At 40.8% G+C, this 14,165-nt stretch overlaps 1 protein-coding gene across 1 annotated transcript; it reads right to left on the bottom strand.

Moving 5' to 3' along the window:
• Positions 1-1,844: 1,844 nt before the first annotated feature.
• On the bottom strand, positions 1,845-12,665 carry TMEM184C (transmembrane protein 184C). Its single transcript, XM_071753702.1, has 10 exons — positions 12,333-12,665; positions 10,760-10,890; positions 10,626-10,662; positions 8,469-8,674; positions 7,663-7,737; positions 6,669-6,762; positions 5,527-5,639; positions 4,739-4,838; positions 4,099-4,270; positions 1,845-3,643 (listed from the first exon to the last, which is right to left on the bottom strand). The coding sequence occupies exons 1-10, from the start codon at positions 12,447-12,449 to the stop codon at positions 3,351-3,353; spliced, it is 1,338 nt and encodes a 445-aa protein (XP_071609803.1). The 5' UTR covers positions 12,450-12,665; the 3' UTR covers positions 1,845-3,350.
• Positions 12,666-14,165: the final 1,500 nt, after the last annotated feature.

Consider the following 14,165-nt stretch of genomic DNA (forward strand, 5'->3'; position numbering starts at 1 on the left):
CACAAGTTAGTTTTGTAAAAAGAAAATTGTAAAAAGTTGTAAATAAGTGCTGTCAAATAAGTCAAGGTATGTAGTGGAAAGTTAAGCAAGTAAACCTTTTAGAATCCCTCAGGGAATAATTTCTGGTAACTGGCCTGAACTCTCGTCAATACAAAAGTTGTATAAAATACTGCATCAGTCACCACAGTACATCTGCACCTCAGCTGCAGCATTTCATTTTGGTATAATGCAGGTAGCATGTTCCTTTCATTGACTTTGTATCCAAATGGAAGGCTTAACAAAAGCTTTTACCTCAGCATCGATTCCACCTCTGGAGTGACACAAGGAATGTTAGCAGCATGCTTCTGAAGTTGTCTTTATACTGTCAGTGCTGTCTTTTTCAGTGTAGAAAAGGCATTTCTGTGATTCTTACTTAATAGGAACCTGTATACAGAGCCATCCACAAATACTTTTCCTAGAATCTCACAGCATGGAAGATCCATCTGTCCCTTTCATTAGGCCAAAAAGTTTCATGTAGGCTCCTTCAGTTTAACTTCAGGGACTGCTGGAGCTGTAGTTGACACAGGCTCCAGCTGAACCTGAACCTGCACCTGACAGATGGCTGGATTAAAGCTCCTTCTAGAAGGGTGGAAGAAAGGTTCCAATTATTTTTTTTTTAATGACTAAGTTTTCTGAAGATAAACTAACTGGATACAGTCCTTTATCCAAGGTGTACAATGTGTAACAAAATCTAAGTGAATTAGAGTAGGACGGAGGCTTTCCACACTACTTCAAAACACTTTTTTCTTATAAAAGCACAACACAACCACACACCTCCCCACCATAAAAACCAAACCAAACCATGATCCATAAAATCTAAGTTACTGTCTCACACAACTAAACCTAGCAGGTGCAGGATATTTTTACTGAAGTACAGTTTCATAATAGAGAAGTGCTTAGATTACTTACACTAGAAGACCTCTGATTAAAGCAAAAATATTAAGTAATAGTTATTAGGCATATTCAGTAAGGTTTTTAGCAATTAAAAATACAGCACAAGCTGTTAAAGTAAGGACATACTGTAGCCTTCAGTAAAGCAACTATGATGAGTCTTCGAGCAGTGTGTTAAGTAAAGCAAGAACAATCTTTTAAGATTTCTGATTGAAAGCTGGGAGAAAATTAGGCATAGAACAATGGAGGAACAAATATGGCTAATATAATGATGAACTACGTGCAAATTAATTTTCTATTTAAATTTGGTAAGCCATACTCCTGTAGCAGTAGTTTACAAAAGACAGGTGGGTGTCTGAAACAGATTTTGTGTCTTTGAAATTCATTAGCAATGTCTAATTAAAAGGTATGGTCCTATAAGTTACTGCAGTGAAAAAGTAACTTCTCCCAGGAGAAAAAAATAAATCAGGAGTACTGTGCACCTAGAATAATTTGAGTAACAGTAACTTGGAAGCTTTCCAGAAATGCTGTGAAAGAAACAACTATTTTCCTTTCCAAGTCCTCTCAATTCCTCAGTGTGAGCTTTTTTGAAAAGCTCAGCTTCCAGCAGGTCTGACATTATTTCTACCACTGCATCTTTCTACTTGTGGCTACAGGGGGCACTGATGTCCCCAGGTGTTGTGTTTTTTTACAAGCTGTTTCCTATTAGGACGTGACTCTAAAGATACAGAGAATCAAGCATAAGGTAGATCATGCTTTTTCATGAGTTCCAACAAGAATTCCCTTTCGAGTGAAAGCACAAATTCTTGTAGTAGTTATACTGAAGATCCCCTTCTTCCATGAAGTGGACAGTTGTATTCCTATGTCACTCACACTTGGAAATTACAGTAGGAGCAAATCAAATTGAAAGAAAGTGAACAGTTTAAATAAAATCTTTAATTGCTTATTTACAACAATGGCTATGACCTGGCAAATTAAAAATTACAATGCACTTTCCCACTAACTTCAGATACAGCAAGTACATAACCAACTATAAAAGGTGCAGCCTAGTGAGTAAGGCGCAGTATTTACATCACACTAGTACTGCAAAAAAAGCACTTAAGATGAATTTACTGTGACAGCCAGAAGTTAAACATTTATCCTGTAAATGCTGACAATGTTGAAAAAGGAATTTCAGATGTCACTTTCAAATGTCACTTTCAAGGTAAGTCCTCCAGCTTTTTTTTTTCTTTTTTCTATTTTTTTCAGATTGCAAACATGAAACGGCATAAAAACAATACCCTTCTGATTTTGTTACTTTTTGCAAAATTACATTTTTCATACAAGTAAATTTTTTGGTCTGAAATCTAACGCTAGTAACTCAAGTATTAGACTAGCTACTTAGTTTTACTTAGGTCTCAGCAAAGGTCTTTTATGTGGTGGTGGTGGGGATAAATCAACTACTACATTTGAATCCAGGCTATACTAGCAGCATAATACAATAATCATACTCACAAATTCATGAATATAAATTACTACACACACATTATTGTCAAGATATCCTGCGTTAACAGCTTAAAAAAAAAAAAACAAACCTTAAACGTTAAAGAATTTATTGCAGCCCAAAATAAATAATACAGTTTTGTTTTCCACTTCCTTTTTGACATCCTTTATTCCCTTCCCCTCCATGGTTTTTAAGGTACTAACCCTTACTCTTATTTTAGGAGGACAGGAAAAAAGTAGTCAAGTGTAAGGTATTAATCCAAACCCTATCATCCTGGCTGTCTCTTCTGAACGTAAAAGACTTACAGATTATGAGCTACAAGGACAACAGACATGCCAACCATGTGTTCTGAGCATGGAATTTTATAGCAAGGCCAGTAGGGAATGCTTTCTTTGTATAGATTCTTTACTGATGCTCTGTAATAGTCATGAAGAGGTTTTATTTAGCAAGGCAGAAAAGGGAAGAAGATGGCATCTGTACAGAAGTTACCGTTTTGTTCACAGTCCATTCAGCATTGGGGATGGAAGTTACCATCATCGAGAGGACCACCAAAGCTAATGATTTTTGCTATTGCCCTCCTTAAATTACATTCTTGAAATTAAGTTTTCCCATTGCTAGTAGAATTGCACATCTTTAGAAGAGCAGAATATTTTTCAAATGTTTCTTTTGTATTAGAAGTCAGTATAACTTTGACACGTTGTGTGTTTAGCAGTTTAAGGAGTTAATTCTTAAGTTTAAGCATAAACCTTTACAGTGTGCGTGTTTTCAGTTCATGGGCACTCACAGACACATCACAGATTCAGATGTCAGTTCCAGCTATATCCTCTTCCTGTCTCCACAGAAGCTTTTCAACTTTCAGCACTAACAGTACATGTTAACAGAATATGTGTAGCAAGTATGCAACAGACTCGTTGACACATTCAAAGGGCAGGTGAGTCTAGCTTTTATCCAAAGCTTTCTCTGATAATTTGTGCTCTAGTTCAGGTGACTCCTCAGCATCCTGAGTAGCAGAAGTATTATAAATATCATCAAGTGCAGGGGCTGTTGTTGGTGTTGTGAGAGGTGTCACGGTGTGTCCAAACCCCTGATAGTGACCCATGGGTGAAGATGGCATTGAAGAAGCATCAGAAATTGGGTCCTGAGTTGATGAAGACAGTAAACTTGTATGCTCGTTTTGTTCATGATCATCAGCAAAAAACATTTTCCTTGGCTGGCCCAAAACCGTTCTTCCTAGAATCGTGCCAAAAGGAAAATACTTTTTAATACTTCCAGCACTAAAGACCAAAGTCTTTGAACACATCAATTCTGAAGCAGGCATGTAAAATTAGAAGGTGAGTTGTAAGTTTTAGGAGTTTTAGATAGGCATAGTTAGTTTTAATAAATAAAAGGATAACTTTCTACGAAAAAGGGAAAGGGGAAAAAAAACCATCCCTCTTCTACCTATTACACCTGAAAAACTTACCTTGGGATCCAGCCATTTGAAAGAAAAAAAATAAAAACTGGACTCTAAGTCAGTCAGGATTACTGGAAAGAGCAAAATGCCAGATAAACAACAAAATCCTCTAGGGACAAAGCTGCTACTCATTTGGTATAGAAAGTTCTCCCAGTACTATAGAGATTGATAACAATGTAAAATAAAGCAAGAAATAATTATTCTGTTAGCAGATCATACAAATCCTACTTACCAACATTTCGAACCTGTTCTGATATATCTGCCCTTATATCAGAAATATCCCACATGGCAAGAAAAGAGTCAAAGCATGACCCTTCTTCAGCTTCTTGAACATAAGGTTTATAGGAAAAACTGTAGTGATGTGCAATTGCAGCTAAGAACATCTCAACACAAATGATAAAATCCTGTAACGAAAGAGATACTGACTTAATCACTCAGAACTTCAGAAAAAGTTGCTTCTACAGCTGTAAGACTGCAATTGCCTTGGGATACTAGCATCACTGACTTTACCACCAGAGGTAGGATATTCTTGGCAGGCTTCAGAGTCTTGTGTACTACATGGACACAGGAATCAGTCCTTGCCCATTGGAATAACTTGCTGGAGTGGATATTCAACAAGCAGCAGCTCTACCAGGGATTCTTGCAAGAAGAAATGCAAGCATGTCCAACAGAAGTATTTAACTGGGAGAAATTCCTCCTGCCCAACACATGGATATAGAATTGGTGAGCTTAAAACTCAGTTAGGGTGACTGGCTGAAACATAGCTCAGCTTGTAATCAATTCAGTACTAATCTGGCCTGTGTTAAAGTGAAAGTGACAATATTTGCTTCAGATCAGCTATGTCATCTTACAAAGTAACAGTCTGCTCCTACCTGTAGTCCTGTAGCCACAGCTTCCACGCTTCGCCATTCCCAGGTGCTTTTCTCAGAAATAACACCAACTTTCACCAACAATGCAATAAGCACAGCTTGCCTAAGGAAATGATTTTTAAAATTATGATTATTATAACATTAGTGCAAAAAAACCCTGCAAGCAAATCTGGTAAACAAGCCTGTTTCTGTGTGTACATATGCATGTATGGAGGAAGAATCTTACAACTCACTGTTTCTATATTTAGAGGAGGAAAAGAGCCTTAAAAAGACATTCATCCATTGTCCTAAAGACCAGCAGAGAATACCAGCAGAGCCAAAGAAGAGTTCATTGTTCCAGTTATTACAAGTTCCTTCTGTTTCAGGGTATTACTGCAGCCCACAGAATAATGTTTAGATAGTCAAATGCATTCACTCAGCAGCAGCTAAGTGTGAGAAATGCTTAAATAGTAATTTGTAGTTAATTCAAAGTAACTTTGTTTGAAAGAGTTAGGGTTTTTACATTTACTTCAAAAAATAACAATTTTTTGTTTTGAAATACCTACAAGTGGAGATTCCAGAAGAAACCATGATCTTGAAAATCACTTTTCAAAACAGCAATTGTAAAAAATTATCTCAAGTGAAAAGACTGTTCTGTCCAACATACTAGTACCCTTTTCCATACACAGCACTTCACTACTATGGGTAGTAGGTTTTTTTAAGGCCTGTAACCTCAGTAACAAACACAGCCCTTTTAGCTCTTTTATGATCCACCCTGAGAGCAACAAGTGAGGAGTAAATAATTCACTTACCAGAAAGAAACAAAAACTACCATCTTCACACAAAGGAACTTGCCAACAGGTTGGATAGGGTTCAGTTCTTCACGCAGTACTTTATAAAACAGCACCAGACAATACATAGCAAACTTGCAAGGAAAAGAAAATAAACAACTTTCAAATCCTTGCTTGTTTTGTGAGGGAGTTGTTTTACAGCATATCTTCAGTTAAAAACAACACAGTACAATGCCAACTTTAAAATGTACTTTTAAACTTAACTTCAAAAAAAGAGACTCTGGATTTATGGAATCTTTGCCTTATAGCCTTCTTGCACAAGAAGTTCCCATAAAATATTTTGAATGCCATGTGCATCTCTAGGGAAAAGGGCATAAAAAGCCTTGTTCTTTCAGGCTCCTGTTAAGAACATCTCAAATGTTGCCCCTTTATGAAAGATGAGGCAATGAATGCAATTTCACTGCAAACCTGAACCGATTTCCTATTAATGACAACTGCAAGTAACTGAACTAATGTATAAGGAACTGCTCTCCCCTTTTCACACACGTTCTCATAGCCTTTTACTACTAAAATTCTTCAAGCAACCATGTCATCCAGAACATGCAAAAGTAAATGCTGTTGCTGGGGCTTGCTCCTTCCATAATCACACCCATAAAACACAGTGGGGCCAATAGGAGGAGGACAGACTTTTTGGATGGGATTTCATGCTGTTCTGACTCCTGCTGCTGTTGCCCAGGGAAGTAAGAACCTTGGCTAGAAGGCTAAGCAGCAGGGAATCAGAGCTGCTGATGATGATTCTTTGTACATGTGCTGGGAGGAAGCTAAGGGGGTGAGTGAAGTCACCTCTTCTGCAGAGGGGCAAGTCTGCAACATGCCTGAGCCATGCCACTTCACCCATCAAACAGTTTGGGGCATGAGGATCAGATACTTCACTGCTTTACAGTTTCATAGTAAAAATAATAAAAAGTTTTAGATTATGTTCTGCTAGTATTTTGCACATACAGTATTTAACAGATAGTAGTTTTGACTTAACAGTGGGAACTATTCTACTCATAAAGATTATCAGCCATTAACACATTACTATCAAGAGTTCACCTTGAAGATTCCCACAGTATTATTAGTACAATGATTTAAATGAGCAGGAAGATAAACTTAATACTCACTAGCTGGGACATGTTGTTAAGTATAACCAAGTAAGTCCAAGCATTGTTGAAGCTGAAGTTCCCTTCATCATACACTCCCACCAGTTCACAAATTCTGAAAAAATATTGAGTTAATCACTATGTACTAAAGATTGCTTTCTTGAAGTGCTCAGTAGTCATTACATCTATTTACATCTATTTACTGTTAGAATCCAAAATCTCTTTTGGTACTCAAATATGGGCACTGTGGGTCTGCATCAATCTGAATCAGATTCCAGCAACAGCAGACAGCATAGGAAAGTTCATACTGTACTTTCCACAGAAGAAAAAGCATTTGAATGCAGGATTAACATATCCCACTGTTGAATGAATTCAACAATTAAGTATTTAACAGTTAAAAGTTCAGTTTCTAATACTTAGTACTTAAATACTTACCAGTGTAAGTATTTATAAGGGTATTCTTTGTAAGCAGCAACTTTATCCACAGTCCCACAGAATTACCAGTAATGACCATCAATGCTTTCAAGCATCCAGCTTTCAGCATCAACATGCATAACTGTCTGCTACTCCTTTCCAACAGGTTAGATGACATACAGGAAGGCACACAGTTAGGTTTGTCACATCCAAAGTTTAAGAAAATTTTAGAAGCTACATGAAACCTGACTTTACCCATTTTTGAAGACAATGAGAAAAAGGAGGAAAAAAAAGACTCTAAAATTAAAGAGATCATGTCTTTCCCACATAAACATAAGTCCCACACAAGTCCTTCATTTTCTCCCACTGCTTTCAGCAGCTCACATTAAGTATTTATTATTTCAATTCTGCATTTGCTAGGCATTTGCTATAGAGAAGAGATAAAGAAATCCTAGATTGATCCAGGACCCACTTAGCATGTAACATGATGACTCTGCTTTCAAACTGCCTTGATTCAATACAAAGGACATGAAAACTCTTTCCAGCATAATTCAAAATTGCATCCTGAAGACCAATACTAATTATTTATGAGCATACTTACAAAGCAATGATGGTTGTAAACGGTCTGACAACAGTGTACTGCAAGACACCCAGTTTACATCTAAATAATAAAACTCTGCAAGAGAAACACAAAAGTCATTGTACAAGAACTTCAAGACAATTCACTTCTGGAACTTTCCTGTTCTCACTGGTTTCACTACACCGAATTTTAATTTCATGATAATTTCAAGTTCTGCTTCCAGCATTTCAGATGCTACAATGTATAGTGTGTGTGTATAAGCAATACACAAAAGACCTAAGTTTTATAGATACATAATAAATACTCCATGATTCCGCTTCTAACCATGGAAAGCTATGTTCTTAGTTTGTTTTTAACATTTTAAACAGCCTTTAAAAAAAATCTCTTAAGAGAGATGCTTATCAGATTACACATGCAGAAACTAACAGTTCATGGGCTTATGGCCTCTTGCCCTTCACCTACGGAATTAACAGCAATCAGCTATTGGATCTAGCAGTAATTCTACACAAGTTTTTTGGCAAATATATGATAGCAAAGGAAGCAAATTCAAGGAGGTTTTTTCCAATATTTTTCAAAAATAAGGAAGTTTCCTCCAGCACCACCTGAGTTAATGTATGTTAGTGACTAAATGCAATTTATAGGATGTTCTACAGCTAGAAGAAAACATGCTCACAGATGCTTTCACCAGGGGTTTGTAATTGATAAATAAAATGGGTGTAAACCCATTGCTGACCCTGCCAAGCAACAATTATACTACTGAATATGAAAACAGAATGTCTGCATCTGATCACACAGCTTAAAATTCTAAGATGTCATCATATACTCACTCTCCCATAGCCCATGATGGACAACAACACAAAGGTGGCAGATGTCTCTGCTGATCTTTTGCTTCTATTATTAATACGAGGTTTGGGTACCGGTTGGTTAGATAATTTGAAAGAAAAACCATAAAATTATAGATGACATAAGCTTCATAGCATTCTCGACATGTATCCACATATATTGCAATGTTGGGGTATTTCAAAGCTATCCACTGTAAGAAGAGAGGTACACAAAAAGTTACATGCAAGAAAGACAAAAGTGATTCCAATGAGAAACACTGGCTGGCTGGTTCAGCAAGCAATACTTCATTAGAAAATATCTCATTAGACAGCCAACACTAATTGAACAGGGCTTGAAACATCAAGCCAGTAACACTGTGATGCTACAGTTAGAAAAGAACACTCTGTAAAAATACAAACAGAACTTCAGATCACATCTCTGCTGCTTCAAGTGGAAGCATGCTCAAAGCATGCACAAGAGATGCTGTCTTTTATGACACAATTCAGTCTTTCATTTAAAAGTAATGAAGACAGTTCCCTTCACATACCCTGCTCCTGTTAGGAGAAGACAAGATAGAACTGTTTCCTGCAATTCACATACTCATTGACAATATGGGGTTGAGAACTAAGTTTTCAGCCCACCAGTATAACAGTGATTTCTTTTGTTATCTAATGTTTGTTCTGGCATGTTTGCAAGATACAGAAGAAAGCAGCCCTGAAGTGACAGTCATCCCTCTAAACCAGAATTTCACACAGGAAAGTGATTTTTTTTTTCCCCAGAACTGTGATTATGTATCATCTGTCAGCTGTAATCACACTGCTGTTGCACTGTTCAGTGCAACTTGTCCTGCTGTATTTGATTTATTTACTGGTTGTTAGGTATTTTTTTGTGCTTTTTCTTTAGTTCTGTTTTTGGGAGGGGTCAGAACTTGAAACTGGGGCAGGTCTTCTGAGTTTACTTTGCTTCTCTAGGCTGTAGTAGCTGGATCAAATGTTGTGCCTTCTCTGATCTTCTTAACAGACCTACAGAAGACGTTTCACATCCTCATCACCATTAAGAAATAGTGGAGATGACAGATGCTGCAACACCTTTGTGGTAGAAGTACTACTGCATCTAGTAAACTGAGAATGCAATACTTCAGTCTGAGAGCTTTATGTCCAGCTCAGATTAAGCACTCTAGAGGGACACTATTTATGCAGCAAAGACCATAAGGTTCAGGAGTCCAGAGAAAGATTTCAGTATGTCAGAAACTACCTTGAAAGCCTGGCTTAAGCTCATTTAATTAGCAGGCAATTTTCCTCCACAGGAAAATGCTGTACTAGAAGTTGAAATATCAACCCGAGACAGTCGATATTCCCCACAGGAAACACATAATGTTGTTTTCTTTCCCACTCTTGGATACTCTAAATCCCACTCTTTCTAAACAAAACAAAAAAACCCCAAACCAACCAACCAACAGCCAAAAAAACCCCAAAAAACCCCAAAAAAAGAGAATATATAAGGGTGACACTTCACTGAAGAGGAGATGGGAGATAAATCCAAGGAAAAGTTCCTGGTTTCATGGAAGAAACTGAAGTACTTGTAATGTCAAAAGCTGATGACAACATGCAAATAGACACCTTATACAGACCACAGCCTTTAAGCTTGTTGCTTAGCTGTGGCTGAAATCCTCCCCCATGGGCAACATATTTGCATGAACCTGTTCCAAAACGGCCAATAGAATCTACTGTGTTCAGAAGTGGATTTTCTGTGGAATCTCAGAAGCAAAAAGGAAGAATTTGAGCACTAAGCAGAACTTGGGAAAGAAAGGTAAGGCACTGAATTTTGAGACTGTACATGGATTGATCAGCCTGCTTTCCAGTTCAATCGTTACTGAAGATGGAAGGACCAAAGCAGGCTCTTGCCTTTTGCCCTTTCTGCCTCTGCCTAAGGTATAATTAAGGAGAGGGTTAACAAGGGTTGGCAAAAGTGATCCCACAAGTCCCACAATAAGAATGTAATATCAATAGGAATATGCCATACTCCATAAGCAGGAATGCCCAGGGGTTTCTAGGACTACAGCTTTCCATGCAGCATTGTTCCTGCTAACTGTGACAGTCTTTTCCCTCACTCCCACAGCACACAGAATTTCATTGAGCTGTTAACAGTAAGAGAACACTTACACTGTCTAAACTGTAAATCGGCACCATCCATAGAATCCTGTTACAATAACAAAAGAACATTTAATATTACTAGAAGTATTTTTAGTCTGAATGAAATTCAACATTTGTAGCACAGGCAAAACGTGGAATGTTACCTTATTATTGGTTTCTGCAATTCAGGTTGAGTATAATGGACTAAGTGTTGTAGTATTCCCCAGAGAGATATTGGTATAGTCATTAGGAGAAAGATCCCAGCAATAAACCATGCCTTGGTATGAATGCCAACCTTTAAAAAAAAAAAGGAACAATGCAAGAGCAAAGTTTCAGCATTAATACTTCAAAGCTGTACTAGCATAGCAAGAAAAGTAATCCACCTTTCTTCTTTCCACTGTGCGTGGTTTTAAGATGGACATTAAGTACATATCCCAATATTTTGTGTAGTTTTCCAGCTCTCTTTTTCAAATACACAAAATCGTAGTCTCCTTTGCTGTCTGTTGGTGTGGCTTAGAGTAAGACTTAAAAACTCAGAAGATGAGAAATCTGGCAGAACCAAGCAAAAAGCATCACCAATAAACAGAATGTTCTACAAAGCCACAGCAAGGCTCACTGGTTTACTGAAAGTTACAGTAGGCTTCCTTGCTTTGGGTCTGAATCTTGTCTAGTTCAGTGTTCCATTAAAACATTTCTGAATACTTGTAGATTTAAAGTATTTATAGTTTTAAAATCAAGTTCCAACTAGCACCCAGTTTCAAACAGTTTCATTTAACAAACTGAAAAAGCTATGCATGCATATAAATATATAACGTGCTAAAAAAACAGGGCTATGGTTTTATCAAAGCTCTCTGTAAATTCAAAGCTCTCTGTATTATTCAAGATAAGTACCAAAACTTGGGAAGCATATTAAACTCTTCTGAAACAGTTTTGTTGACAATTTCTGTGCTGATCCCCTACAGTACATCAAGATCCCACGACTTCTGTTACTTTTCAGCTCCAAGATTGCTCCTGAGTAATTTCTCTCACAGGTACAGAATTTAATGATGTTGAAATTTCAGGTACCACTTTGACATAAACATCCACCATGCTGAACATACAAAAGCATCAGAACAGGGTTTATAAATCGGAAATTTCAACTACACTCAAAATAGATTTTACTGTCATTAAAAGTTACACCGTGAAAAAGTTTATCTCCGGTGGAACAAGGCTGCATAAAGCTGAACAACGGATAACTTAGTTAAAATTTTGCTCTTTTATTCTTGGACAAAAGTAATGCTGCCGCACGTGCCTGCAAGTGTCCCTGTCACGACACACTGCGGTACCACCAGCACGAAGGAGCAGCTTTGCAGCTTCTCAGCGCTCCCTGCCCAGAGCAGTCCCTGGCAGGGCAGGCGGGGGATGCCAGCACTACAGCCCAGCGACAGAGCACGGGGCCCGGCAGGGCAGCGGCTCCGCTCGGCAGGGGCTGCGGTGCCTTCAGCTCCGTTACCGACTGTTAAAGCATCAACTACCACTGAACCGGAAGGAGAGCGGAACGCGGTCGCGATCCATCCTGCTCCATCCTTGGCGCTTTCCCAGCAGCACGGCGGAACCTCTCCCGCCTCCCTTTTCCTGGCTGGATCCTTCCCCGGGGCCGAAGGGCGGGTGCCAACCAGCACCTCAGGGAAGCCTCCCCGCCCCGCCTCGCCCCGCGGCGGCCGTGCGGACGGGCCCGGGGCTGCCGGCGCCGCTCACCTCCAGCTTCTGCAGCTCCCAGACGCAGAGCGGCACCACCACCAGCAGCCCCACGATGTACAGCAGCACCACCAGCGGCCGAATCCACCGCCGCCAGTTCCCGCAGGTGCACGGCATGGCCGCGGCTGCGGCGGCACCGCTCTCCCCTCACACGCACCCCGGGGGCCCGCGGCGCCTCAGCGGGCCGGCGCCGGGACCGGGAGCCCCCACGGGGAGCGCATCACCGGCGGGGCCGTCCGGACACCCCACCGGCTCAGCCCGGTTCGGCTCCGCGCCCGGCACGTCCCGTCCCGCCCCGGCGCTACTCTACGCGGCACCGGCACCGCCCCCGCCAGACTTCCGCCCGGCGGCTCTTCCGGCCGTCCCGCCCCGGACCCAGCGGCCGCGCCGATTGGCCGCGCGCCCTGCCTATCGCAGCTGCCGCCGAGGGCGCGGGCAGCGCCTGAGGCCGTGTCCGGTAACGGAGCGGCCATGCGTCCCCCGCCCCCGGAAGGGCGGTTCCTTTCGCTGCACCCTACCCACTCCCGTTTACCACTCCCGTCCCCACCGCAGCAGCATCCCCGTGGCGGTGGTTTTTCCCTCGGCTCGCGACGAGCTCGCGCAGCTTCCAGGTGCTCGCCTGACTGCGGGGCTGGCGGGGACCGTTACTCCGGCTGAGCTTAACGGCTCCCCGCGCGCCCCGCCGTTGGTGGGTAACGGCTCCCCGCGCGCCCCGCCGTTGGCCGCGTGGTGCCGGTTCCCGATCCGCCCCTTGTTGGGCGGGGGAGTTGTTCCCCCCCTCATCTGTCCCAGGGAAAGTCATAAAGGGCCGAGCAGGGGGGCCGCGGGTGGCCGCCTTCCTACCGGACGGACAGAGGAGTGTGGGCCACTCCGAGCCTGTCGACTCCAGTGGGAGCCTGAGCCAGTGAGATTTATGTTAGGAAACGTGCGGAGAGGCGAAAACTGAAGTTAACAAGAGACAACTGCTGTGACTTCACAACTGCGCAAAGCTTCTGTAAGCAGAGTCCTGCTAAAACGCTTACATGGATGCCTGCCTGAGGGCAGGGCAGACTGAGCAGTCCGGTGTAGAGAGGTGCTTCAAGGCTCCAGCAGGCGTATGAATCATGCAAAACATGTATTAAATTTCACGTGTTCGCTGGGTGTGGGTTTTGGCTTGCTTTTTTACTTTGCTTTAGAAGTGCCTTGCGTAAACTGATGAAATGACAATAACTCCATAGTAGTTCAGTGACAAAACACACGACCTCAGGTGCTGAACTGAATTAGAACCGTTGGTGCTACTCTGCAAAATATCCAATAAACTACACCCCTAAATTCTTGGAAGGAGGCAAATTCAAGATTTAGTTTGAGGCGTGACTGAAAAGTATATGCTGGAAGAAACCACATGGAGGCACAGAGTAAGAGGTACTAAGTTGCAGTATCTAAGGTCTCCAGCTAAATTACTAAATTACTGTCTTGTTTGGTGGCTTTTTTTTTTTTTTTTTTTTTTTTTTTTTGGTGGTTTTTTGGTTTGTTTGTTGGTATGGGGTTGTTTGTTTGTTTGTTTGTTTGCTTTTGCATTTTTTTGCATTTTACTATGTTGCAATACTTTGCCCAGGCTTTCAACTATTAAGTTATGAACAGTGCAAACGTGTATTTAGATCATGAAGTTATAGGGTTTTTTCCAATATTTGCTGTCTCTGTGTTCTGGAAATGACTGGAAAGATATTTTCATTTGGATGAATGCATGGTAAAAGGATATTTCCTATTCAGTAAATTGCAAACCCCCAAAACTAGTTAGACTGCTTGTCCCAGAGCTGACATAATCAGCCATGAGGGGTCAGATTCCTGTTTGTG

Source organism: Heliangelus exortis, chromosome 10 (assembly GCF_036169615.1).
Source record: "Heliangelus exortis chromosome 10, bHelExo1.hap1, whole genome shotgun sequence".
NCBI lineage: Eukaryota > Metazoa > Chordata > Aves > Apodiformes > Trochilidae > Heliangelus > Heliangelus exortis.

Bases quoted from the DNA above. Each gene is read 5' to 3' on its own strand.
- TMEM184C (XM_071753702.1), bottom strand. From the start codon at position 12,449: ATGCCGTGCACCTGCGGGAACTGGCGGCGGTGGATTCGGCCGCTGGTG. The intron at 6,763-7,662 runs GTAAGTATGCTC...ATATTTTTTCAG, and splicing joins TTTACAACCATCATTGCTTT to AATTTGTGAACTGGTGGGAG. The intron at 3,644-4,098 runs GTAAGTAGGATT...GCACGATTCTAG, and splicing joins AGAACAGGTTCGAAATGTTG to GAAGAACGGTTTTGGGCCAG.